The 23942-nt window shown below is 43.7% G+C and overlaps 1 protein-coding gene across 1 annotated transcript in view; it reads right to left on the reverse strand.

Moving 5' to 3' along the window:
• CPAMD8 (C3 and PZP like alpha-2-macroglobulin domain containing 8) overlaps positions 1-23942 on the reverse strand; it is a 7231600-nt gene that overhangs the window by 1927410 nt on the left and 5280248 nt on the right. Inside the window, exon 28 of the mRNA XM_044054766.1 lies at positions 17425-17511. Within this exon, the coding sequence (XP_043910701.1) occupies positions 17425-17511 (87 nt within the window). The remainder of the gene's footprint in view (positions 1-17424; positions 17512-23942) is intronic.

Below are 23942 nucleotides of genomic sequence, written 5' to 3' on the forward strand. Positions count from 1 at the left end.
GCTTCTTTAGACATTTCCCTAACTGACAGGTGTACACAAACACACACCCAAACACACAAGTTATACCCTGTCAGCAAAAAATAATAATTTTAGTAGTGATACTAGAATTTAAGTACAATAAAATTAAAGTAAACTACACAAACACTCCACTAGGGAAGGGAAGGCCAAAGGCCCAAAGGAAGAACCAAAGGTTCTTTTAGTAAAGAAACGGGAAAAATTAGGGTCGGGGATAAAGTTTTATGATCTACACTAATCTAAGAAGAATTTAACTTAAAAAGGGGGAAAAAGAGTAACTTTTAGAAGAAAAAGCTAACACTCACCAGGAACCGGTAGAAGCAACCAACCTCGAAGCTGTAGCGGCAAACGAGATCTGAGGTAACTCTCGCCTAGCATTGTGGGATATAAGGGGAGCCTCGAGCCGGTGGAACCAACTCTCGAGCTTTTAGAGTGGCCGAGTCGGAGCCGAGGTCGGCTCCGAACCCATCCAGCAAGAATGAAGGCGAGATAGACAACTTAACATCTACCACTAGAGAATACAAACTAAAAACTTTTTTTTTTTTAAATAACACTATGACCACATGCGATGTAAAGGAGGAAAAAGGGAAGGAATTCACACTCAACAAATAGCAAAAATTACCAAAACCTTACCACCTAGCTAAGAGCTCAGAGACCACGATGCTGACTCATAGAGCGGCAAACGAGATCTGGGGCTAGATAGGAGGAAGTGAGGTAATATAGGTAGGGGAGGAGCTTGCAGCTCCGAGCTGATGCTTGAAAAGTTTTTGCCGGCTCGGATCCGAATCGGATCCGTATACCCATATGTGCAGAATGAATTAAGTCAACTACTTCAGATCCATTCTCTCTGAAGAGAAAAGCCCTTTCTACCACCTCAAAGGCTGACGGAGTAGGAACAGCCATGACATGCTCCCTCAGAGTCAAAACTTCTGAACAGGGTAAATCAAGACCACCCTCAGATCTGAGCCTCGAGGAGAGAACAGGATCCAACCTGTCTAGGAACAAAACTCTAAGAGCAAGGGATGGATCTGACAACATTGTGGCCAAGACTACCCCTTTGGATCCGACACCAACACTTCAGCTCTGAGATCCATCCTGATCTGAGGATATCAGAACAGAACCAGTCAAGGAAACAGTCTGAGTGGAGGAGAAAACTTTCTTTGCATCCAACACCAAGCCTCTCAGGGATCTCGGATCTTGGGGCTATGAAACCACTAGATGGATCAGAGAATGGAAATAATAGTCTTAGATGTGATAGGCATACTCACGGATGTGATAGGAGGTGGAGCTTGTAAAGACCCCCATATGGGTCTGAGCTCTGAGAAACTTTTGCATCACCCTATCCACAATCTGCTTCCAAAAAGCTTCTGGTGGACCTAGAGAAAGTGGTGGATGGAGGCCTGGAATGCTTCTTAGGAGTTTGGGGAAGCTGAGCAGGCAAAGTGGGTGAAAGTGGTTTTAACACATATTCAGGTGAAGTACTCCTATAGGAACTACCTGGTTTTGGATCCAATGACTTATGATCCGAAGGGGTACTGATGGACTAATTCTAATTACAGTAGAACCTGAAGACATACGATCCAAAGGCTTCAAATCCAAATGTCGTGACATCTTGGGATCCAGGGAAGTTGGATCAGACAGTATCCTGGTCATGGTTGGTGGTTCCAACGAGTACATAGTGGACCTTGAAGGACAGCTCGTACAATGCTCCAGAGGAGCAGACTTGCTTGTTTTGGAGGGAGTTTGAGCCCCTGGAGTGGGAGAAGAAAGAAGACCCCTTGAAATAAGTTTGTTTCTTCTGTTCACCAGGGTTCTAGGTGGCTCAGATACTACACGACATGTCCAAGTACCCGGCCCCCAAGCAATAAACATACTCCTTGTGGTCATCTGAGTTTGGGATCTTATGCCCACAAGAAGTGTATTTTTTAAATCCAGTGGGTTTGTCCAACATAATGAAAGAAAAGGAGGACAAACACAGTAAGGGGAAGAAAAATAACAGTAAAGTTGTTTTTTACTCAAAAAAGGGGAAAATGCAGATAAAGAGCACCAACCATGGCATAGGCAGAAAATACCTTAAGGTAAAAGGATAACGAGAGAAAAAGAATACCAACAAAAGTAAGGAAAAATTCAATAGTAAAACAGTACAAAAAACGAAGAAAAAATCCCTAACAACCAGTGACAACTAGGCGGGGGAAAAGGATAGAAACAAGAGTTTTACTCACAGAAAACAGCTGAATTCACCCAAGAATGGAACCTATGTCTGTTCGCAAAGGCGGCAAATGAGATCTAAGCAAGAGAGACAGAGTTGGGCATTACAAGTAGAGGGAGGAGCTTGAGAGCTGGATCCAAAGTCTGGTAAGTGCGGCCGAGTTGGATCTGAGGATTGGATTTGGACCCATAAGTGAGGAAGAATGAAAAGGACATCATCAGATATAAGCAGTTAAAGTTTTTAGTTCCTTTAGTCTTCTACACAGGCCAGGCATATTTTTATCAACCAGAGTAGAAGTTCTGGATAGCAATTAATAAAGAGCTGAAGGACTTTATCTGAGAGGGGAAGACGGCAAGAGTCAAGTGGGATAAGTTGATTCATCCAATAGAACAAGGGTGACTGGGATTACCTGATTTGAAGGGGTATTTCAGATGAGCACAGTTAACGGTCCTAGACATAGCACAAGCAGAAATCTATAATTCATAGTGGAAAGGGATAACAACAGAATGGGGGGAAGCTCAAGAAACAAAGCGAGAATGGGATTTGGATGTAGACCTTTAAGGAGAATATCAATAATCTTACAGAATATTATATATATAATAAAGTATTCTAAGAACTAAGCTAAGACAGGAATGGAGAAAGGAGATTCTGCCGATAGGGATAACTGCAATTAGGGATACAGACAATAGGCAAGAGGGGGCTGGAATGTATTGGAGAAAACTTGCAAAGGAATGAAGGTACTGACAGCAAACAACTAGAGAGGGAAAGGTAACAGAATGGAAAGATGCCAACAATTTATTTGGACTGCAGGTTAGAGACCGTCTTCCTTACCAAGGTGTGATATCAGAGTATAGGCAAAGAGAAAGAAATAGGGGACTCATAAAAGAAAGACCAGCACTGTAGAGTTTTTAGTAGAATCTAGAACAGAAGCTGCCATTAAAAAAGGAATTATTATTAGAGCATATAAAATACTGCAAGATAACTATAAGCATTAATCAGAGTAGGTTAGAAAGGATTGGGAAGAGAGGTTGGATAAGCAATTCACAAACAAACACTGTAGTTGTATATATATATATATATATATATATATATATATATATATATATTTATATATATAAATATATATATGTCTTCCAAATATGAAACAAAGGCTTTAGGATATTTGCTTGGAATTGTTTACATAGGTATTTTTATACCCCAAATACACTACAAAGAATTTTTCCTCAAGTAGACCCCCAATGTTGGAGGTATGATGGGGAAGAAAAAGTTAACTGGAACAAGTTTTTGGGAGTGTAATGAGTTGGCAGATTTAAAAAAAAGTCTCTATAGTACTGTCATAAATATTGGGGGAACAAGTGCATGTAACTAAGGAAATGATCCTTTTGAACCGGGACACAGGATCTGAATTGCCTAAACATGTAAGGCCTTATTAAGTTTAATTCTGTTGGCTGCCAAAAAAGCAATTACTAGAAAATGGAAAATAAATCTAAACCAACTGCATTTGAAGTACTGAATATTGTAAATGATATAAAAGAACTTGAAGAGGAATCTTTAAAAAAGGAAAGTATCAAATTACATAGAACACAACAGATTTTATGGGAACAATAAATGTAAAATAATGTTTAGGAGGAGAAGTGAGGATTAAGGGAAAGCACGAATTGAATGATTTATGTAATACTAGAGTGAAAGGGTCATTAGAAAGAAAGCATATAATGTGTGTAAATGGCAAAAATGTTACTATGGTTTGTTTTCTTTTCTATTAATATATGTGTGCCTATGTGTTAAGTGGTATGTTAATAAATTAGTTTAAAAAAGAATTATATATGGCAAAGTGGAAGAAGAAAATATTCTCTTACCAAAACTATCAAATGCCTTTCTTTCTTTGTCTGCAAAAGAGGGAATGGAAGAAACAGAGTTTTTTCCCAGCTGGTGAAGATGTGGTTACTGGTCACAGGGTCAGATCTGGGGTGGGAGAACAATGCTTCTTAGTTTAAGAAACTTTCTATTTACCTTTTTGGGAACCGAAGGTTGAGAATCAGGATTATTAAAGGCAGCAGTAAATACATCCTCCATGCCTGGCTAAATAGAAGGTATGGGAGTGGAATGAGGCTTATCTATTTGCAACATATGATAATATCCCCTCAATTTATGGGGAACATCCAACTTTTCCCATAGAAACACCTCATTCATCCTGCATACTACCTGAGAGAAGAAAAAATCTTCAAGGGGGTAGGGAGTACAAACTTTCTTATGAATCAAGACAGCATAGGAGGTTACTAGGATATCAACCCAGAGGTCATTTCAAGTCTAGACGTTTCATCCCAATGTAATACCAAAGATACGCTAGTCAATACCTAGGACTGTATTTAGTAATGGCTGCCCATGTCCAGGAGGGTTGTGGGCACTATCCCCTGTAAGAATTTATGGTGCCCCCTCCACTCATCTAGGTTCCTTTTGAACAGTGTCACAGAGGTACTCTGCTTCACATGAATTGGCAACCTATTCCAAAGGTGCAGCAGTTACTGGGAGACAAATTTGTCCCTCCAGCACATCCTATTTAAGTCACAGGCCATATTTAGGTCCCTGGAATGGGTAAAGCTGTAGTCCCGTTTAGTTTACGGATATACAGCAAATTCATTACGTTTGGATCTGAGCTTGCTCTGTAAGCCAGGCATAAGTCTCCCCTAAGAAGTCTATATGATAATGAGTATAGTGACAAGGAATTTAGTCAGTCTGCGTAAGGCACATCTTGGAGTCCCTTGATCTTCTTGGTTAGAAACATCTGAGGTCTCTCCATTTGCTGCAGGTACTTTTTACAATACATGCTGAAAGGGGCATTATACTCAGTTATGGGCCAGATTAGTGATGAGTGCTGAGGGTTATAACTTTCTTTGCTCTAGAGGAGATGCCTTTACTAATCAAGTGTGCTATGGAGAAAGCCTTCCTTACTACAGCAAACACATGGTGGTCAAAGTTAAGGTTGCACTCTACTTGTGATCCCAGATCTCTTACCATTTCGTAGGTACATAGATTATTGTTATTAATTTGATAGTGTGAAAGGACATTGTTTTTACCAAAGGGAATGATGATGCATTTCTTTGCATTCAGTTTGAGACCATGACTAAGACACCAGTTGTTGGTCTGCATAAGACCCTCTTGAAGTATACCGACTTCAATTTTGGGATTCAATAATTGCACCTGGTTTGCAGTCGTCCAAAAACCTGGTCAGCCACAGCCCCTTAGTTTTGGCCTGAATTTCTGAGACATATATACCAAACAGTAGGGGGCCCAGCACTGACCCTTGTGGCACACTGTTGGTGACAAGTCTGTTGGTTGATGTGGTGTCACCCACTCTGATAGTGTGTGACTGGTTTGTGAGCCAGATGGCAACCCATCTTACAACAAAGGGGTTTACATTCAGGTTGCTAAGTTTATCAGTAATGTCTGAGTGTGGGATTATGTCAAAGGCCTTTCCCAAGTCAAGGTATGCTGTGTGCACATACTTGCCCTAGCCAACAGCCCTGGTCACATTTTTGAAGAAATCCACCATGTTTAACAGGCAGGATCAGCCCTTGACGAAGCCGAACTGGGTCAGATCCAGGGTTTGGAGGTCACCTATGTCTTTATATGAGGTCCATGATTATACGGTCCATGGCTTTACAGATGAGGCTGGTCAGACTTATGGGTCTATAAATCCCTGGGTCTGTTGCTAAGTCACCTTTGTGGATGTGAATAACTAATGCTGTTCCCCAATGCACAGGAACAACCCCTGTGGTTAGGATGTGATTAAAGAGGGTACTTAATGGTAATGCTAGTTCGTGTTTTAGTTTGTTTAGAAGACAGTGTGGGATGCTGTCTGGTCCCACACAGGTTGTGTTTTTTTTGCCTCAGACAAGGCTTTAATGACCTGCTCTTCAGATATATAGGGTGGGGGGAAGTTGGGGGCAAGGTTTGTGATAGGTTTGGAGGGGATAAGGGAGTGAAATTTTCACCAAATTTGTGTGCTAGGAGGTTTTCTGTTACTGTGGGATCAGCGTGTGCGATACTGTTAATCATTAGTTCAGCACATCCTTGGGTCCTAACTTTTAGGTTATGTATGTAGCTGTAAAAGGCCATATGATTATTCTTGACTGTGAATGCTAAATGTTTCTCAAAGGTACTCTTAGAAGATTTGACATGTTGTCTTCTTTGCCTGTTGAGGCTAAGGAGGGTGCTTTTCCATTGTTGGGCCTCACCTTAGTTTTCTTAGACAGGAACTTTTTGTGTTTGTTGTAAAGTTTGTTGATGCTGTATGTCCACCAGGCAGCTTGTTTTTAGTTGGAGCTCTGACTTTGATTCTTTCTGGAAGAGCCAAGTCTATACACTTGCACAAGTGACTGTGCAGGGCTTTAGTGTAAGCTTTGGTGTAGTTACCACTTCCAGCTGGGAGTGGGGCTTGTAAGGCATTTATACCTTCCCCTAGGAGGGTATAGTTTGCTGTGGTGAAGTTTTTTACTCTGATTTCACCTTTTGTGAGTTCTGGTGTTAGTGCCAGCTGGAAGGCGAATGACTTGGGGTCAGATCTGACTAATGATGGTCCGCCATTTGTGGTGGTGCATCCATTTCTCATGTTACTGAGACCCAAATCTACTATGTTTGTTCCTCCTACTGGAGTTTGAACAGTTTGTTCCAGGGCACTTGAGTTAAAGTCAAGGAACTTTTATATTAGTGAGTTAGGTTCAGAGTAGGTTTCCCAGTTGATGGTGGGATAATTAAAATCCCCATGACCAGAGTATTTGGCAGTATTTGGACTGACTCCAGTTTGGTCAAGTAAGCCTCGTGTGCATCATTATCCATGCAGGGGAAATTTCAACTGGCTATGACTTGAATGGGGGGACTTACCCACAGTAATCTGAACTTGCAGCAACTCCATGAAGTTGTCCAATCTAACTAGTCCGAAGGTGAATTTATCCCTCACATAGACAGAAACACTGCCTCCTTTGATTTTCACAAGTTTGTTTTGCAGTATGAAGATGTGGAAGGCATTGTAGCTTTGCACGGCTGGGGTACTCTCTGAGGCCTTGAATCAGGTTTCTGTGACTGCATAGATATCTACATCCTCCAGTAATACAAGTGCTTCCAGGTTGTGCAAGTTTTGGTTTACACTCCTAGCATTTAGCAGAATAAACCTTACTTTGTAATGGTTGGCAATTTTTACATTGGCAATTTTGTTTTTGAGATCTTGCCTAAAAAAGTCACTATGGGGGCAGGCAACAGCCTTTGCCAGCAGCTGAAAGTCTAGTGGTGCTAGGTGAAAACTGTCTCTGGTAAAGCGGTGAGGTTTATCAGCCATGTCATTCTAGGCTGACAGAAACTGGATTCCCTTTGAATGACACCAAAACCTAAGCCAATTACTGAAATCAATCATTTTTTGCTTATACTGTGGCATCATTCTACGTGAAATGCTGCTCACGGTTAGTGACATAACTGCCTGGGACACATACTCGAATGCTCAAATATGTTTTTCTTCATATAGTCCAGAGATGTATTTTTCAGGTCATTCACTCCAGCATGAGCTATGACAGTCATAATGGTACTTGTTCTTGACAGGCCTGAGTGCATGCATGATCTGAAAAATCCTGGCACCAGACAGGTAGCTGACAGTAACTTTCTCCTTATCTAACCTGGTGAGTGGGACATCATGTGTCTCACTATGGAGTCTCCAATGACAAGAAAATTTGACTTTTGAGTGTTACACCTTAAGGGCTTGGTAGGTGAGACACTAGTGTCACTGTGTGTCTTGGGTGCAACTGTTAATTGTAGCAGTCTTCTGTTTTGGAGGTCTCTGGTGTTTTAAGTTTTTTGAGAAAACCTCAATGTATACTGATTTATGCATTGGGTGCATGCTATGTGTATGAGTAGTGGTACTATGTGCATGAGTAGTGGTGGGTGACTTGACAACCACTTCAGTGTTGCTGTTTTGAGTGCGAGAGAGCTCTCTCGCACTCTGTGCTAGAGTGAGTTATCAGTGTCAGTGTACATGGGGCAGTTGCTACACCGCCTCAGGAGACCCAATTTCAACAAAGCTGCCAGAAGAAACCAGGGTAGGTTTGAAGAAATGTTATCACAAAGGGGGTGCTTTCAGGACTGATGTAGGAGGTGCACTGTAGATAGGTATTTCTGATGGGGTTTTTGGCTGATGGTTTAGTAGGTTACTGCTCACTAGCAATGCTTCTTAGATCAGAGATGTACTAAAGATGAGGACTGCATTAATGTACAATGGCTGTATCTAAGGGAAAAACTGTCAAAATTTTCTGTCCGCCTATGGTGCACAATTGGATGGTGCCTCACAATGGGCAAACAAGCAGAAACCTGTTCAAACACAGGGCTTAAATACCAGAAGTTAAAAATTTAAAAACTTAAACGTACCAGTGAGGGCGCTTACTCCAAGCCCTAAACCAATCGCCCTTTGCCAGACGGGTTCCAATCAGCACATTTCTCACAAGGATGCAGAAGCACCCCTTTTCAATCAAAGATGGCTTGGAAAATGTGCTCAGAATACAACGGCTACTACAAATAGACCCAGATGGAGCAAACCTGTATCTGGACTATGCTACAGCTACTAGCTACACTATTTAGAGAGCAAACACTAAAAAAGTGTTTTAAACAGTAAAAAAAAACATAAGTGAGACAGTAAAAAATGTCTTAAACATTAGAAAATCAGCAAGGATACACAAAAGAATGTTTTAAACAGCAAAGATATGGGCTTGCTAGACAAACCGTGTCTCTGACTGTCAGAATCCTCTGCCATGTTTTCCTCTGGAATATCACTGATGACATTATTTTTAGATATGGATTTCTAAGCTCCAGGATTAATAGCCTGTAGCAACTGCCTGGCTAAGGTATGCAAATAATCTTTTCTACGGGGCACTGTGTCTTTAGATGAACAGTGTTTAAACTTTTGTTTTTTTTCTTTACAGGTAATGATGCAGACAGACTTGGGCAAAGGCATTTCTGACCTATCTACAGGACTCGTTCCCCAGCTACATCAAACAATACCTACTACAGTGTCTCCCTGACCCAGAAAAAAATGGTTCTCCCATGCCCAGATTAGACACTGGAATGGCCAAAAAGGATTTATTTGACCCTCAGTTCACACTGGCTGAATGGACTATCTCAGAGGAAGCTGAGACTTAAGCGAGTGGGTCTGAGGGATGACTAGTGATTACCCCACTGGCTGAGGCGTTGTCTAAGCTCATGATGTTGGGAAGGGCTCTTTGGTAATTTTTTTTTTTCTTTCAAGGTACAGCAGGAGACAGAACAGCTGAAGCAGGGTGTAAGTAGCCATGCTGTAACTGAAGATGATATTTCAAAGGTAGTACATTTGGCTGGAACAAATCAGCTGGAGGGTAAGTTGTCAAAAAGTGTTCAGAAACAACACACACACACACACACACACACACACACACACACACACACACACACACACACACACACACACACAGTTCCCACTCATAGTAATGCAGAAGCAGCAAACTAAATTCCTGTCAGGAAAATCCCTTTTTTAAAAACTCAGTCTGGCAAAAAATGGCATGTATGTTATCATATAATGTGGCCAAGTCCTAAGACGCCCTGTAACAAGCCCTTCCCATATAAAACACTTCTCAATGCCAACTTTTCAGTAAATAACACCAAATTCAAATAAGCAGTACATTTTCTCACAAAATATCCCCCAAAATTTCTTAAGAGCTAAACACACAGGAAACATATGATACTGAAAACACCAGGTACCATAAATGGGAAATACCACTGAAAATCCCTATTTAAAAATACCACTTTTTTTCTTAAAAAGACAATATTCTGTGTGTAATGGTTTCCCACTGGAGATTAATCATCCAGAAATAGAGATGATGGAAAGCTGATGCTCCTGGGAAGCCTCTGAGCTGCTGCTTCACAAAACAGCAAGAAAATACTAAAGATTCTTCACTCTTACTGCTGATCCAATTACACAGGGCTGCCCAATCAGCAGTGGAGTGAATATGTGGAAAGGAAAAGTACAGTTGTGTACACTTACCATAAATGTAGATGCTTGAGTGTATTCACTGTTGCAGTCATTACATTTGGGTAATCCTGCTGGCAGGTTGCCCTCAGTCGGTCTGAATTCCAAAGTCTTGGGTCCTGCATCAGTTGCTGTCGCCCCTTCCCTGACGTCAGGGGTATAAAAGATGCAGCCAACGCCATTTTCTTTCAGTTTTTCTTGCCTCAGATGTCAGGTGCCCCCAAAAAGGTAGGCTGGATATATATAAAAAACATACATGCAGCAAAATAAACTTTACCTTCATCTACAAGCAAATACACCACATAGGTTGTATAGATCAGAGAAGTAAAGATAAGTTCTAGCAGAAATAAGGGGGATGGCGGGTGGGTAACCTGGACTGCTACATTTATGGTAAGTGTACACAACTGTACTATGTTCTTCGTGTTTCACTGTTGCAGTCATTACATTTGGGTACAGTCCCAAAGCTGTGGTTTGGGGGGCTGGAGCTAAACAACATTAGGAGCGGCTATGAGGCCCTGCAGAACTGCAGTGGCAAAGCCTGCTCTGGATTTAGAATAAAGTGACAGATTGTAATGCTTTGTAAAGGTGTGCACTGAATTCAAAGTAGCAGTCTCTAAAATTTCTTTGGTTGGTACTCCCCTGAGAAAGGCTGCAGAAGTGGCTGCAGCTCTGGTTGAATGTGGCCTAATGCCCTTAGGCACTAGCTTGCCATGCGGAGAGTAGCAGAAACGAATGCAGTGACCTATCCAATTTGAAACAGTCTGCTTGGAGATAGCCTTTCCTTGTGATCCTGCAGCATATGCCACTAGTAATTGTTCTGACTTTCTGAAAACTTTAGTTTTGTCCAAATAGAATCTAAGTTGTCTGTGTACGTCCAAAGAATGCAGAATTTTCTCCTCCTTGTTCTGTGGATTTGGATAAAAAGTTGGCAAATGAATAGTTTGGTTAAGGGCTACACTGGACACCACCTTAGGCATAAATGTAGGGTTTGTCCTCAGAGAGACCCTGTCTGGATAAAAAATGATAAAAGGTTCCACAGCCATGAGAGCCTGTAGCTCTGACACTCGTCTTGCAGAAGTTATTGCTAGGAGCAGAGCTGTTTTCCAAGATAAAAACTTTATATCTGCAGTAGCAGCTGGCTCAAAAGGAGGTAGGGTGATTTTTTCCAAGACATAATTGAAGTCCCATGCAGGCATTGGCGATCTCCTTGGAGGCCTTAAATTTTTGGCTCCTCTGAGGTACTGCCTTAATAAAGGATGAGAAAAGAGTGGTGGCTCTGTATTGTAATGAGCCGAAATGGCAGAGGCATGAATTTTAATTGATGAAAAAGATAGGCCTTTGTCCAGCATCTCAGTTAAGTATTGCAAAATCTGAGGAATATTTGGTACAGCTGTGTCAGTTCCTTGAGCTTGGTTCCAAGCACAAAATCTCTTCCATTTTCCAGCATAGGATTTTCTAGTACTAGGCCTTCTGGCTTCCAAAATGACATCCATCACAGCTTTACTGAGAGGTGTGCTTTGTATGGCTACATTATCTGCCATGCTGCCAGGTTTAGAGCCTGAGTTGGCTGTGCAGAATCTGATTGTTTTGTTGGGACAGTAGATGAGGCATTTGAGGTAAGGTCCAGGCTGGGCATGGAGACAAGTTCCTTAAGATCAGATACCAGTACTGGCGGGGCCAGTCTGGGGCAATCAGAATCATTTTTGGTTTCTCCTGTCTCACCTTTAAGAGTACCTGGGGGAGGAGAAGCAGTGGAGGAAAGGCATATACTGATGTGGTTTTTCCAGTTGAAAGATAAGGCGTCCACATTCCATGCTTGTCTGTGATAAGTCCTTGTGAAAAATCTTTTTAGCTGATAGTTGTGAGGGGAGGCAAATAGATCTATGTCCGGGTGACCCCATTTCTTTGTTATCATGCTGAAGACTTGTGGTTCTAGGTGTCACTCGTGGGGATCCATGAGGTTTCTGCTTAGTTCATCTGCCAGAGTATTGTCCTTTCCTGGCAGGAATTGTGCCTGCAGATGAACTTGGTAAGTCAATGCTGTGTCCCATAACGCCATGACTAGTCTGCAAAAGGGGTAAGAATGCGTGCCCCCCTGCTTGTTTATGTACCACATGACCGTGGTATTGTCTATCTTTATCAGCAGTTGTCCCGGATGAATTAGGTCCTTGAAGGCTGTCAGGGCATTTTGAACAGCTAGCATCTCTTGTTGATTGATATGTAGATGCATTTAATTTGTGGACTAGGTGCCCTGAATGCCTTTTCCTGCCATGTGGGCCCCCCAGGCATAATCTGACGCATCCGTTGTTAGGTTCTGCCTGGCTGGGGGGAGTGAGAATGGCTGTCCCTTGTTTTGGTGACAAGCCTTTGCCCACCATCAAAACTCCTGTTGCAGGTAGGGAATGAGAGTAATCATTGTTTCCAGGCTGTGGCAATGTTGTGTCCAGACACTTTTTAGGTACCAATGAAGCTTCCTCATATGCAGTCTTGCACATGGAATTAGAAGGATGCAGGATGCCATGAAGCCCAAAGCCTGCAGAATTTTTCTTACAGATAACTGGGCCTTTTTGTTGCCATTTCCTTGAAATAGGTAGTCAGTTGCCTTTGTTTGTCTGGCGTGAGATAAGCCATCTGGGCAGTTGTACTTAAGCTTGCACCCATTAATATTATCTCTTGAGAGGGTACTAGTTTTTTTTTCTTTTCGTTGACTGTGTACCCTAGGCATGTTAAAAGTCTTTTCTCAAACGCCAGATGCTGTAGTAGAATGTCCTTGTTCTCTGCTTGAATGAGGCAGTCGCCCAAGTAAGGATATATTTGTATTCCTCTTTGCAGAAAGCAATTACTGGTGCCAGGCACTTTGTGAAGACCCTGGGCACAGTAGATAAGCCAAAGGGCAGTGCAGAGAATTGGTAATGCTTTGAACCAGCCTTGAATCTGAGGTATCTTCTGCATGATTGTCTGATTGGGACATGCAGGTATGCCTCTTTTAGGTCTAAAGTGACGAGCCAAGCCTTTCTGCCCAGCATGGGCAGAAGCTGCTGCAAGGTCAACATCTTGAATTTTGGTATATCCAGGAAAGTGTTTAGAATAGATAGATCCAGTATTGGTCTCCATGATTTGTCCTTTCTGGGTACCAAGAACAATCGAGTAAAATCCTTGTCCCTGCTCTTGCTGTGGCACTTGTTGAATAGCCCCCCATGTCCATGAGGGATGAGACTTGTTTTTGAGCCTCTGCCCATTGATTTTTTGGCAGGTCTGGCCAACTGTTTGCCCTTGGCAGGATATGGAAGTGAAACTTGTAGCTTTGTGACACTATGTCTAGAACCCATTTGTCCTGGGTTATAATGTGCCAATTTTGAGAAAATAGTGCTGTTTTTCCCCCTAAGGGTGCTGCCAGTAGATAAGTGCATGGTGCAGGCAGGGGGAAGTTATTGGGACTGTTTCCTGTATGGTTGTGATTTGTCTTCTCCACTTTTGGAGGTAGAAGCACCCCATTGCTTAGACCTGTACAAACCTTGCGGCTGGGATCTGCCTCTAGGGCGTCTGGATCTGCCCTTTTGAGGTTTGTCTGACACTGGAAAGGACCAATTTTTTGTAGGCCAATGTCTGCTAAACCTAGGTGGCTGTACTTGTAAAAAAATCTTTGACCGTTTGCATAGATTTAGCTTTGTCCTCCATTTTCTTTAACACCTCTTCTGCCTTAAAACCAAACAAGGTATCATGCTGAAATGGTGCATCTAATAATTTAGCTTTGACATGATCAGGCAGATTTTGTTCCTTTAACCAAGCATGCCTCCTAATTAGAGAACCCATAACAGCGGCCCTGCAGGAGGCCACCAGAGAATTAAAACCACATTGCAAAGTATGCTTTCCAACTTGTTCAGCTGCATGCAATAAATCCTGCATTTCTTTGTTTTCTGCACATTCAGAATTTACCAACATTTTCTGTTTAAGCAGTGTCATGACATATTGCTGATATTTGAGCATATAAAACTGGCAGTTTAAGGCCCTTATAGCCAAGGTAGCAGATGTGTAAATCTTTTTCCCCATCTATCCAGTGCCCTAGAATCTCTGTCAGAGGAGGTAGGTTTTTTTTAACCCCTTTGGGACCCTGAGAAATAGTTTCTGGGTCTGCAGCAGGGTTTTTGAAAAGGAATTTATGAGAATCAGGAACCCTGTAGTATCTGTCAGGCTTAACAGGAGCTGGAGGTAAGGAGTCAGGGGTCAGACTAGACTCTGAAAACACATCTACAATGTCTAACACAGGCGGAATAGCTAGAGGCCTATGTTGAGGTAGTAGAAGGAAGTCCATGAGCCTCTTCTTAGATTCTGAAAAATCTTGGCTCTCCCAGTGGAAATGCTCCCTCATGGTATGCAAGGTTTCCCCAAAGGAATAGTCCTCAGGAGGAGAAGCTGAAGGAATAGACTCTTCAGCATCAGAATCCTCTTGGGGGGAAGAGAATATTCCTGATCAGAAGAGGAATCTGAGGAAATGGAAACCTGATCTGAAGATTCATAGTCTGTCTCTTGCCTAGGCCTCTTATCAGGAGGAGGATGGGAACCCCTGATCAAGGTAATTAAGTCTTTGGTCATTTTGAGCATCTGTTTTTTGGACATGGAGGCCTGTCCATGTGGCTGGTGAACTTGTTTCTTTGCCTTTAAAGGTGCTTTAGTCTTTGCCTTTGAAGCTGTAGTCGGTTTAATGTATAATTGTTTAGGTCTGAAAACACCCTCAGAAGCTGATGCCTGCTCAGCGGCTCTGGACCCATCTGAGGGAATAGTCTCCGAAGCTCCAATACCTTGAGTTTCCAGCAGCCTGACCAACTCCCCGTGGGAGTCAGCAGCGGCCTGCGACTCTAAAGTAGTGGGCGTCAGGGACTGCGAAAGCTCCTCACTGAGAACCGGCATCTGGCTTGAAAGAAGCGTCATCGTCGGTTTTGGACCTCGGTTGCCTGTCTTTTTCTTTTTCTTTGCGCTTTTTGTGAACTCCGGTAGTCGGATGGCTATCCGACGACACTGTATAATTAAATCTGCGCCAAAATAGCTTAGTGCAAAATCGTACCAACGCTTAAGAGTGCATTGGTTAAATCTAGCACAAAACCGACAACTTGAAACGTCGTGGTCAGGGCCTAGGTAAGGAATACAGTAAGAATGAAAGTCGTTATGAGGTATTTGCTTCCCACAAGAAATACAATTATTAACTTTTTCTGACATCGGTCTGGAGCAAGAAAAAAGATTCCCCAACGGGGTACTTAGCTTTTAATGAAGACTTCGGATCTGAAACTCGAACACGAAAATCTCAGGAGTCGGCCGACCAGCACTTGCGAACTGCTTTTGCTTTAGGCACCACGTGGCAAGAAAGACTGAAAGAAAATGGCGTCGGCTGCATCTTTTATACCCCTGACGACCTGACGTCAGGGAAGGGGCGACAGCAACCGACGCAGGACCCAAGACTTTGGAATTCAGGCCGACTGAGGGCAACTTGCCAGCAGGATTATGCAAATGTACTGACTGCAACAGTGAAACATGAAAACATCACAGTTTTGGAAGCAAGCAGGTTGTGTCCTGGACAGGCAACAACCCACACAGCTTAAAGCTACTGCAGAAGTGAGCATGATGAACATTTAAACCTATAATGCTCCTTTTTCAAAAGCAGCTTCCTTGACATGGGTGAGTGACAATCCAAGAAAATAAGAGGTAGAGAAGGGTTACAGAGGGTGAGTTCTTCTACAGGAAACCATATGGTTCTCCTTAAAGTGTTTATGTAGTATTCACAACAAGGAGCCAACAGCAAGATGTAACACAGTCTGTGGAATACTTATAGTGTAAGTTTATGAATGAAGCAGCACAAAAGGAAGATTGTATTCTTACTGCATAAATAACCACATATTTACCTACTGATGTACAAGTCTGTGTGCACAGAAAAACATATAGCACTTTCACAAGAACTTTAGCCATTTGTGATTTTGGATTCCAGATGCTGAAATTATGGGATAATGAAAATCTGGGATTCTGGCGTGGGGTCATACATTCTCTTAGTCTGAAAAAAATTTATAACTTTATATAATAAAACAAACTAATATGTTGAGTATGTGGTATAAACAAACAGACACGATACAAGAATCATTCATAAGTGATAAAGTATTATTAAAAGAATTAAACAAAATAAATAAAACTAAGCTGCAATTTGACAGTAATTGACTTTCCACCAGCTAAAACAGATTTCAAAAGTCAACACACTAATGCAATACCTACTAGTGTGGCTTTAGTTCTCCAGATATTATCCAGCTAATAGCTCCGAAAGGCAGACTATCCCACTATATCCAAGTGACAAAAATCTACCACTTCCTAGCATACCTCTGTGTGTAACGGATTCCCCATGGGAGTAACTGACTCCAAATGACTATTTCTTTTTGAAAATTTTCTAAAAGGAAGAAATATCTCAATGGCATGTACTAGCATCAGCAGCATTTTGATCCTAGTAAGACAGTCAGCTGAATGAGAGAAACAGTTTAGTTCAAATCACACTGCTTCATGAGGTTCATATATAATTACATTTCATTAGTGACAAACTGCATCACTTCCGTGGAGTATTGGGATAAAGCCCTGACTACAGCCTAGGTGATCCACTTCAGTTAGTAGGCCACGCATCTAACTGAGAGACAGGAAGGGATGGGCTTATCATCCCTAGTGGGTGGTTCTGTGGAGATTTCCCATAACAATCCTTGGTGGAACCTGGGGACATCATGCTAGGAGACGTGTGCCTGAGGGGATAGGGTGGGAATAAGGGTGAGTTGCTGCAGAGGTGGGGTGATATGCCACACATCCTGAATGAATACCCACCCTTCAGATGTATCACATGGGACCAAAAGGAGGGAAGGAAGTAACATGGGGCAGGGCACAAAATGACCCCCCCCCCCCCCCAGCTGATGTGAACTTTCAAACCCACAGGACAGCCTTAAGTTCTGCTTCAGCCTCAGCCCTATAGAGTTAGTCTGGCTGGTTAAGAAGGTGGCTGACAGACCTGGCAATAGATGTGGGGCACTGGGTTGGGAGCCATGGGATAATGTAGGACAGAGAAAAATCATCCAAAAAATTAACAAGTAGCAATTTTAACACACATACACAATCATACATAGTCATGAGTAAAAGGTCATCATACCTGACTGTGACAGGCCATCACTGAATCCAATAAAAATGTCTTCATCAGCAACGTTTGTCTCAGTTAAACTCCAGTGGGTAAAACCATCTAAAGTATTAAAAAAAAAAAAAAAAAAAAAAAACGGTGACAGTATTTACCTTGTTGGTAAGCCATCTGGACAAAAATAAAAGTTATGTACTCACTATAACTATGCAATTTCATTCTTCCTTAACAAATGGGCTCAGAATTGACTCGCCCACTATTTAGATTCTAGGATCAGACTCTCAAGCTCCTCCCTTATCCACAATGCCCTGACCACTAAGATTGAGTTTGTTGCTACTATACAATGTCATAACAAAGTATATTAATATGGATTTGGCAGAAAAGTGATAACTGAAAGATCAGGAGCTCAAACAGGAAAAAGAAGTTATGTCCTTACCATAACGTTCCATGTAGAGTGTTCATCTCGCCTTTGTTCTTACAGACGGGTTCGGAGCCGGGCCGAATTGCAAAGCTCAGAATCTCAGAGAAGCTCGAGACCAGCCCATATCCCACAATCCTCCCTGCCAATACTCAGATCTAGTTTGCAAACAAACCAGACCAAAGGATCCAACACCTGCGGTGTTAGAAGCATACATTCTCTTCAGCCATTCAGAGACACTCTCTCACCATAGCAATAACTAATGGTCTAAGCATATATCCCATGACACACGGGACCACATACCCCGCAAAGGGTCAAGACACGTCGATCAGACTCTAATCCTACCAGTTCTTCCAAACACATGGGGGGAATGTAAGAACAAAGGCGAGATGAACACTCTACATGGAACGTTATGGTAAGGACATAACTTCTTTATGTAAGAGTGTTCAATCTCGCCGTTGTTCTTACACGGTAACGTCCCTAGCTCCGTGACCCCGAGTGACTCATGGAAGAACGTTCCTAAGCACAGTGGAACCAAATGATGTCCTATCCTTGGAGACCTTGTCCACTCTATAATGAGTGATGAAAGTATGTGGTTTAGACCACATGGCTGCTGCGCAAATAGTGTCCAAAGGCAAGCGAGCCGCATGAGCTAAAGAAGTGGAAACGGATCTGGTAGAATGGGCCTTAGGTTTGGTTGGTAAGGATTGCTTTGATTTAGAGTATACAAATGTTATACAGTTAGCAAGCCATTTAGATAGTGTACGTTTAGTAATTGCCATGCCCTTTTTATTGTCTGCAAATGCGACGAAGAGCTGATCCGTTTTCCTGTAAGCTTTGGTCCTATCTAAACAAAATGTTAACTGCCTGTGAACATCCAACTTGTGCAACATATACTCCAGTTTGTTAGTATGGTTTTTGAAAAAGGTAGGGAGTTCTATAGACTGGTTAATATTCGTAACTGAGCATACTTTTGGAAAGAAAGATGGATTTGTACGCAAAGAGACCCTGTCTGGATGGAATATCAAATAAGGTGGTCTGACCGATAATGCTTGCAGCTTTGAGACTCTACGAGCTGAGGTCACGGCGACGAGAAACAGCGTCTTCCACGATAAGAACTTTAGGAGGCATGACGAAGCAGGTTCAAACGGTGGCAACATGAGTTGCGACAGCAGCAAATTCAGGCTCCATGGAAAGAAAGGTTTTCTGACAGGTGGTCTAAGATGGAAGGTTCCTTTCATAAAGGCTTTACAAAGTCTGTGAGACATAATGGGAGAACCTCCCTCACCGATATGGAAGTTTGATATGGCCGCCAACTGTACTCTTAGAGTGGAAGTAGAAGCTCCTTCGTGAAAAAGGATGGATAAGAATTCTAAAATTTTATGTAGAGGAGCTACCAAGGGATCTAAGTTTTGACTAGATGCCCAATATACAAAGCGTTTCCACTTACTCGTATAGAGCTTAGTAGTAGAAGCTTTATGAGAAGCAACCAGGATGTGTTGAACTGCCGGAGGGAGTAGATGAGACCTGGCTAGGCAGGGAAGCGGAGCAGCCAAGCTGCTAGTTTGAGGGACTGTAGAGACGGGTGAGGAACACCCGACTAATGTGTCAGCAAATCTGGTACTGGGTCCAGAATCCATGGTTCCTCTATTTGATGAGCTCGAAGAAAGGGAAACCATATTTGACGAGGCCAGAATGGGGCTATGAGTATTATATAGTCCTTTCCAGGTTCCTGGCTTTCTGTAGAAATCTGGGAATCAATGGAGTCGGTGGGAATGCATATAGGACCCGGGGGCCAATCGTGTATCAGTGCGTCCCTGGGGACATCCCCCGGAGGGGGTAGAAGGGCAAAGTAGCTTCTGCATTTTGCATTCAACGGGGAAGCAAACAGATCGCAGCAAGGCTGGCCCCATTTGCGGAAGATCTTTTCCGCCGTCTGTGAATTGAGGGACCACTCATGAGGTAACAGGATGGCTCTGCCCAACCTGTCCGCAATGACGTTGGATGACCCCGGGATGTGCGTTGCTATCAGAAAGCGACCCGTGGACGCTGCCCATTGCCAAATTCTCATGACCTCTCTGCATAACGAGTAAGACCTGGTTCCCCCTGGTTTGTTTATGTACCAGACTACAGACATATTGTCTGTCTGAACTGCTACTGTTCCTAGAGGTAAGAGGGCTTGGAAGTGTTGCAACGCCAGGAACACCGCCCTCAACTCCAGAACATTTATATGTAGAGTGTACTCTGTGCTGGACCATTCTCCTTGGACTGTTCTTCCCTGAAAAAGGCCCCCCCACCCTATCAGGGAAGCGTCCGTGGTTATTGTGGCTGTTGGACTGGGTAGAACGAACGGACAACCCACAGTGAGGTTCTGATCGCGCACCCACCATGAGAGGTCCCGTCTGCAAGATTCTGTTATCCTGATCTCATGCGCTAGGGGTAGGTGTTGAAACGACCACTGCGCAAAGAGCAGCCATTGAAGAATCGTCATGTGTAACCTTCCCATAGGGATTGCAATTAGTGCAGCTGCCATCAGTCCCAACACTTTTAACACCAGTTTGGCTGGGGATTTCTTGCTGACTAGAAGAAGAAGGACCTGCTGTTTGAGTGTTGAAGCTCTTACTGGGGGGAGTTTCAGTAGTGTCGATCATGTATTTAGATCTGCTCCGATGAAGGAAATACACTGTGAGGGCGATAAGCAAGACTTTTCGAAGTTTATGGATATCCCTAAGTGGGAATGGTGGTGGCGGTGAGGAGCCAGTCATCCAGATAGGGAAACACCCGGAATCCTTCTCGTCTCAAGTGAGCCGCAACTACTGCCATGCATTTGGTGAATACCCTGGGGGCTGAGGTGAGTCCAAAGGGCAGAGCTCGAAACTGAAAGTGACTAGCCCCCAGCCAGAAGCGCAGGTGATCTCTGGACGGTCTGGCCATTTTGATGTGGTAGTACGCGTCTGAGATCTATAGAGCACATCCAATCGTCCTTCTGTAAGAATGGAAGGATCGATTGAAGCGTGACCATCCGGAACTTTTCCTTCTTCATGAAGTTGTTGAGATGGCTGAGATCTAAGATCGGTCTCCAGTCCCCTGTCTTTTTTGGAACTAAAAAGAACCTTGAGTAAGTTCCGAATTCTCTTTGGTCTGCCAGGACTGGTTGGATGACTCTGTTTTCGAGCAGCTTTGAAATTTCTACAGATGCTAGCTTTCGCAGACGGGGTGGCACGTCTGGAAACTTTCTTTGTAGAGGTGGTGTTGAAATGAGGGGGATTTTGTACCCTCTGGTTATAATGCTTTTTACCCAAGAATCTGAAGTAATGTTTAGCCAGGCCAGTGGGTATAAAGCTAAGCGACCCCCAACTGCCTCCAGAGCAGGACAGCCGGGCCTCCCTTCAGGAGTGCTGGAAAGGCTTCCCAGGGACAGAATCCCTGTCGCCTTGGTTATCCGGACCCCCTCTGCCGCCAGGGCGACATCTTCCATTTCTACCCCCTCCTCTGCCTCTGGAGGGAGTATCACTCTGTGTGGTCTGGAAAGATCCCTGATTCTTACGGAACCACATTTTTCCGCCTCGTTGCCCTTTGGGGTACGGTCTAGTAGGAGCGGAAAAACAGACCCCGACAGCAGACAGGGTCTTTCCCTCTTGCTCGCACCGAGTGAGAGTCTCCTTAACCTTGGGCCCGAAAAGTGTGGCACCATCAAAAGGGGCATTGGCAAAGGAAGACTTGAAGGCTTCCACAAATGAGCACAGCCACATCCATGATTGTCTTCGAAGAGCAATCGCTGAAGCTGCAGCTCTACTCGATCCCTCGGCTGCATACGAGATGAGCCTCATGGATGAGTTTACTATGGAGGTGACGGTGTTAAGTTGTGCTGTTACCTTTTCTGAAACAGCAGCATCTGTGTTACCCTGGAGGGTATCTGTCAGCTCCTTAATGAGATCCCTCTGCAAACGTGTGAAATGGGTCAGGTAGTTTAGCGAACGCATGGAAAAAGTCGCTGAACTAAAAATGCGCTTCCCATATCTGTCCATAGTCCTAGAATCCTTATTAGGAGGATGAACAGATGAGGAAGACTCAGACATCTCCTTTTTCGTGGCTGCCGCCACCACCATAGCGTTGACAGGGACTCCCTTGGTGAGATAAAATTTATCTTGGGGGGCAGAGATGAACTTGTTTGGTTTCCTAGGGACTGGTTCCACTGTGTCAGGTGTCTCCCACGCCCTTCGAGCAATCAAATCCATTAATTCATCGAAGGGTGGGGTCACCCAGGAGGTAGAAGGTTGAGCCCCAAAAGCCTTCAGCAGCACCGACTCGTCTTCAGAGGGGGCTAGGGACTGCCAATCACCCCTCTGTTTCAAGATCTCCAGGATGTCTGCAAATGACACATCCTCCGAGGGTGATTTGGGGGACCCCTCTGCCTCATCCAAGTCGGTGTCAGACGTTAGAGATTCCTGTGGGGAATCTATGTGCCTCCTCTTGCACAACCGTTTCCTTGGGACCTCATCAGAGGGGGCTTCTGGTGAGGCCTCCAAGGAACAGGGGGAACCCTCTGGGGGTGGCTGAGGCAATTGGGCTCGACGCTTGGGATGGATCGTGGGAGCAGAAACAGAAAGTGGCCCTTTTGGGGAAGGAGAAGATTCCCCTGATGATGTGGTTGTCTGCGCAGACAATACCTTCCTCATAAGGTCAAAGGCCCCCGAACCCCTGGCCGAGGGCTCCCCCGGTTCCGAAGAACACAGAAGCATCCCAGAACCAGGTGCCATGGGCTCCGACCCCGAGGACGGAGCCAAACCAGTCTGTGCCGAGGCCCCGAGAGGGAGAGTCAGCACCGACAGGTCGGTACGATTCTCGGTCCCGGAACCGAGCAAAGACCGTCGGCTCCGCGACTCCCCTAACGGTTCCGAAAGAGTCGAAGTCAAAGGTGTCGATCGTGCAATGGACGGTTTCGGCACCGAGGGCTCCACTATCATCAGGTCATCTTCTCCCGGCTCCGAGATCTGGATGGGTCTCGAAGGAGAACCCGTTGGAGATATGGGGAGGCCTTCTAGTTTCGACACTAACTGGGAGGAAACTGCAATTAACTTGGAAAGGGCCGTGTTTTCCATGAGTTTCTGCACGACATGATCCACATCTGTGTCAGACAAGGGTCTGGAAGAATGGGTCGCAGGAGCCGAAGATGGCACCGACCGAAGAATGGACGGTGGTGGCAGTTCCGACACCGGTTCCAAGATCTGGGGCTCTGGAAAAGATAAATGTTCGACGCTCGGCCCCGAGATCTGTGGAACCGGCGAACGAACCCGAGAAGATGAACTCGGAGCTGATGACATGGGCTCCGACATCATCGACCCCTTCGAGGATTTAGAAGCCTGATCCGACTTGTCCAAAGCCTCTTGAAAGGCAGGCTTCAGCAATCCTCTGTCTATAAGCTTCCTGCGTCTATCTCTCATGACCCTCCCGCTAAAGGAATGGCAAATAGAGCAATCCTCTTGGAGATGGACAGGGCCAAGACAGTAGATGCAGGAAGCATGATTGTCAGTAATGGACATTTTCTGCCCACACTGACATCTTTTAAAGCCAGATTTAGCTTTTTCTGACATAGTACAATAATAATAACAATAACTATGAGAATAGAAAAAAATACTAATCCTATAACAATATATGTATATGAAAAAGGCTATATACAGAAGACACAAAAAAAAACACACCCAAGAAAAAGGGTTAGGCCACAAAGGGTGCCTGAAGAAGAAAAATGTGTGTATATATATATATATATATATATATATATATATATATATATATATATATATATATATATATATATATCACACACACAGCACTTCTACAATAAACTACTAACTATAAGGAAATATCAGAAAAAAAATTAGTATTCTTATCTGAAAATAGTAACAACAACTCAATTCTCTATCTGGTCCGAGCTCTCCTCGATCCGATCTGTTGCAGTGGCAAACTAGATCTGAGTATTGGCAGGGAGGATTGTGGGATATTGGCTGGTCTCGAGCTTCTCTGAGATTCAGAGCTTTGCAATTCGGCTGACTCGGAGCCGAGGATCGGCTCCAAACCCGTGTGTAAGAACAAACGGCGAGATTGAACACTCTTACAT

This window comes from Protopterus annectens, chromosome 13.part0 (assembly GCF_019279795.1).
Source record: "Protopterus annectens isolate FY-2018-M chromosome 13.part0, PAN1.0, whole genome shotgun sequence".
Taxonomy (NCBI): Eukaryota; Metazoa; Chordata; order Ceratodontiformes; family Protopteridae; genus Protopterus; species Protopterus annectens.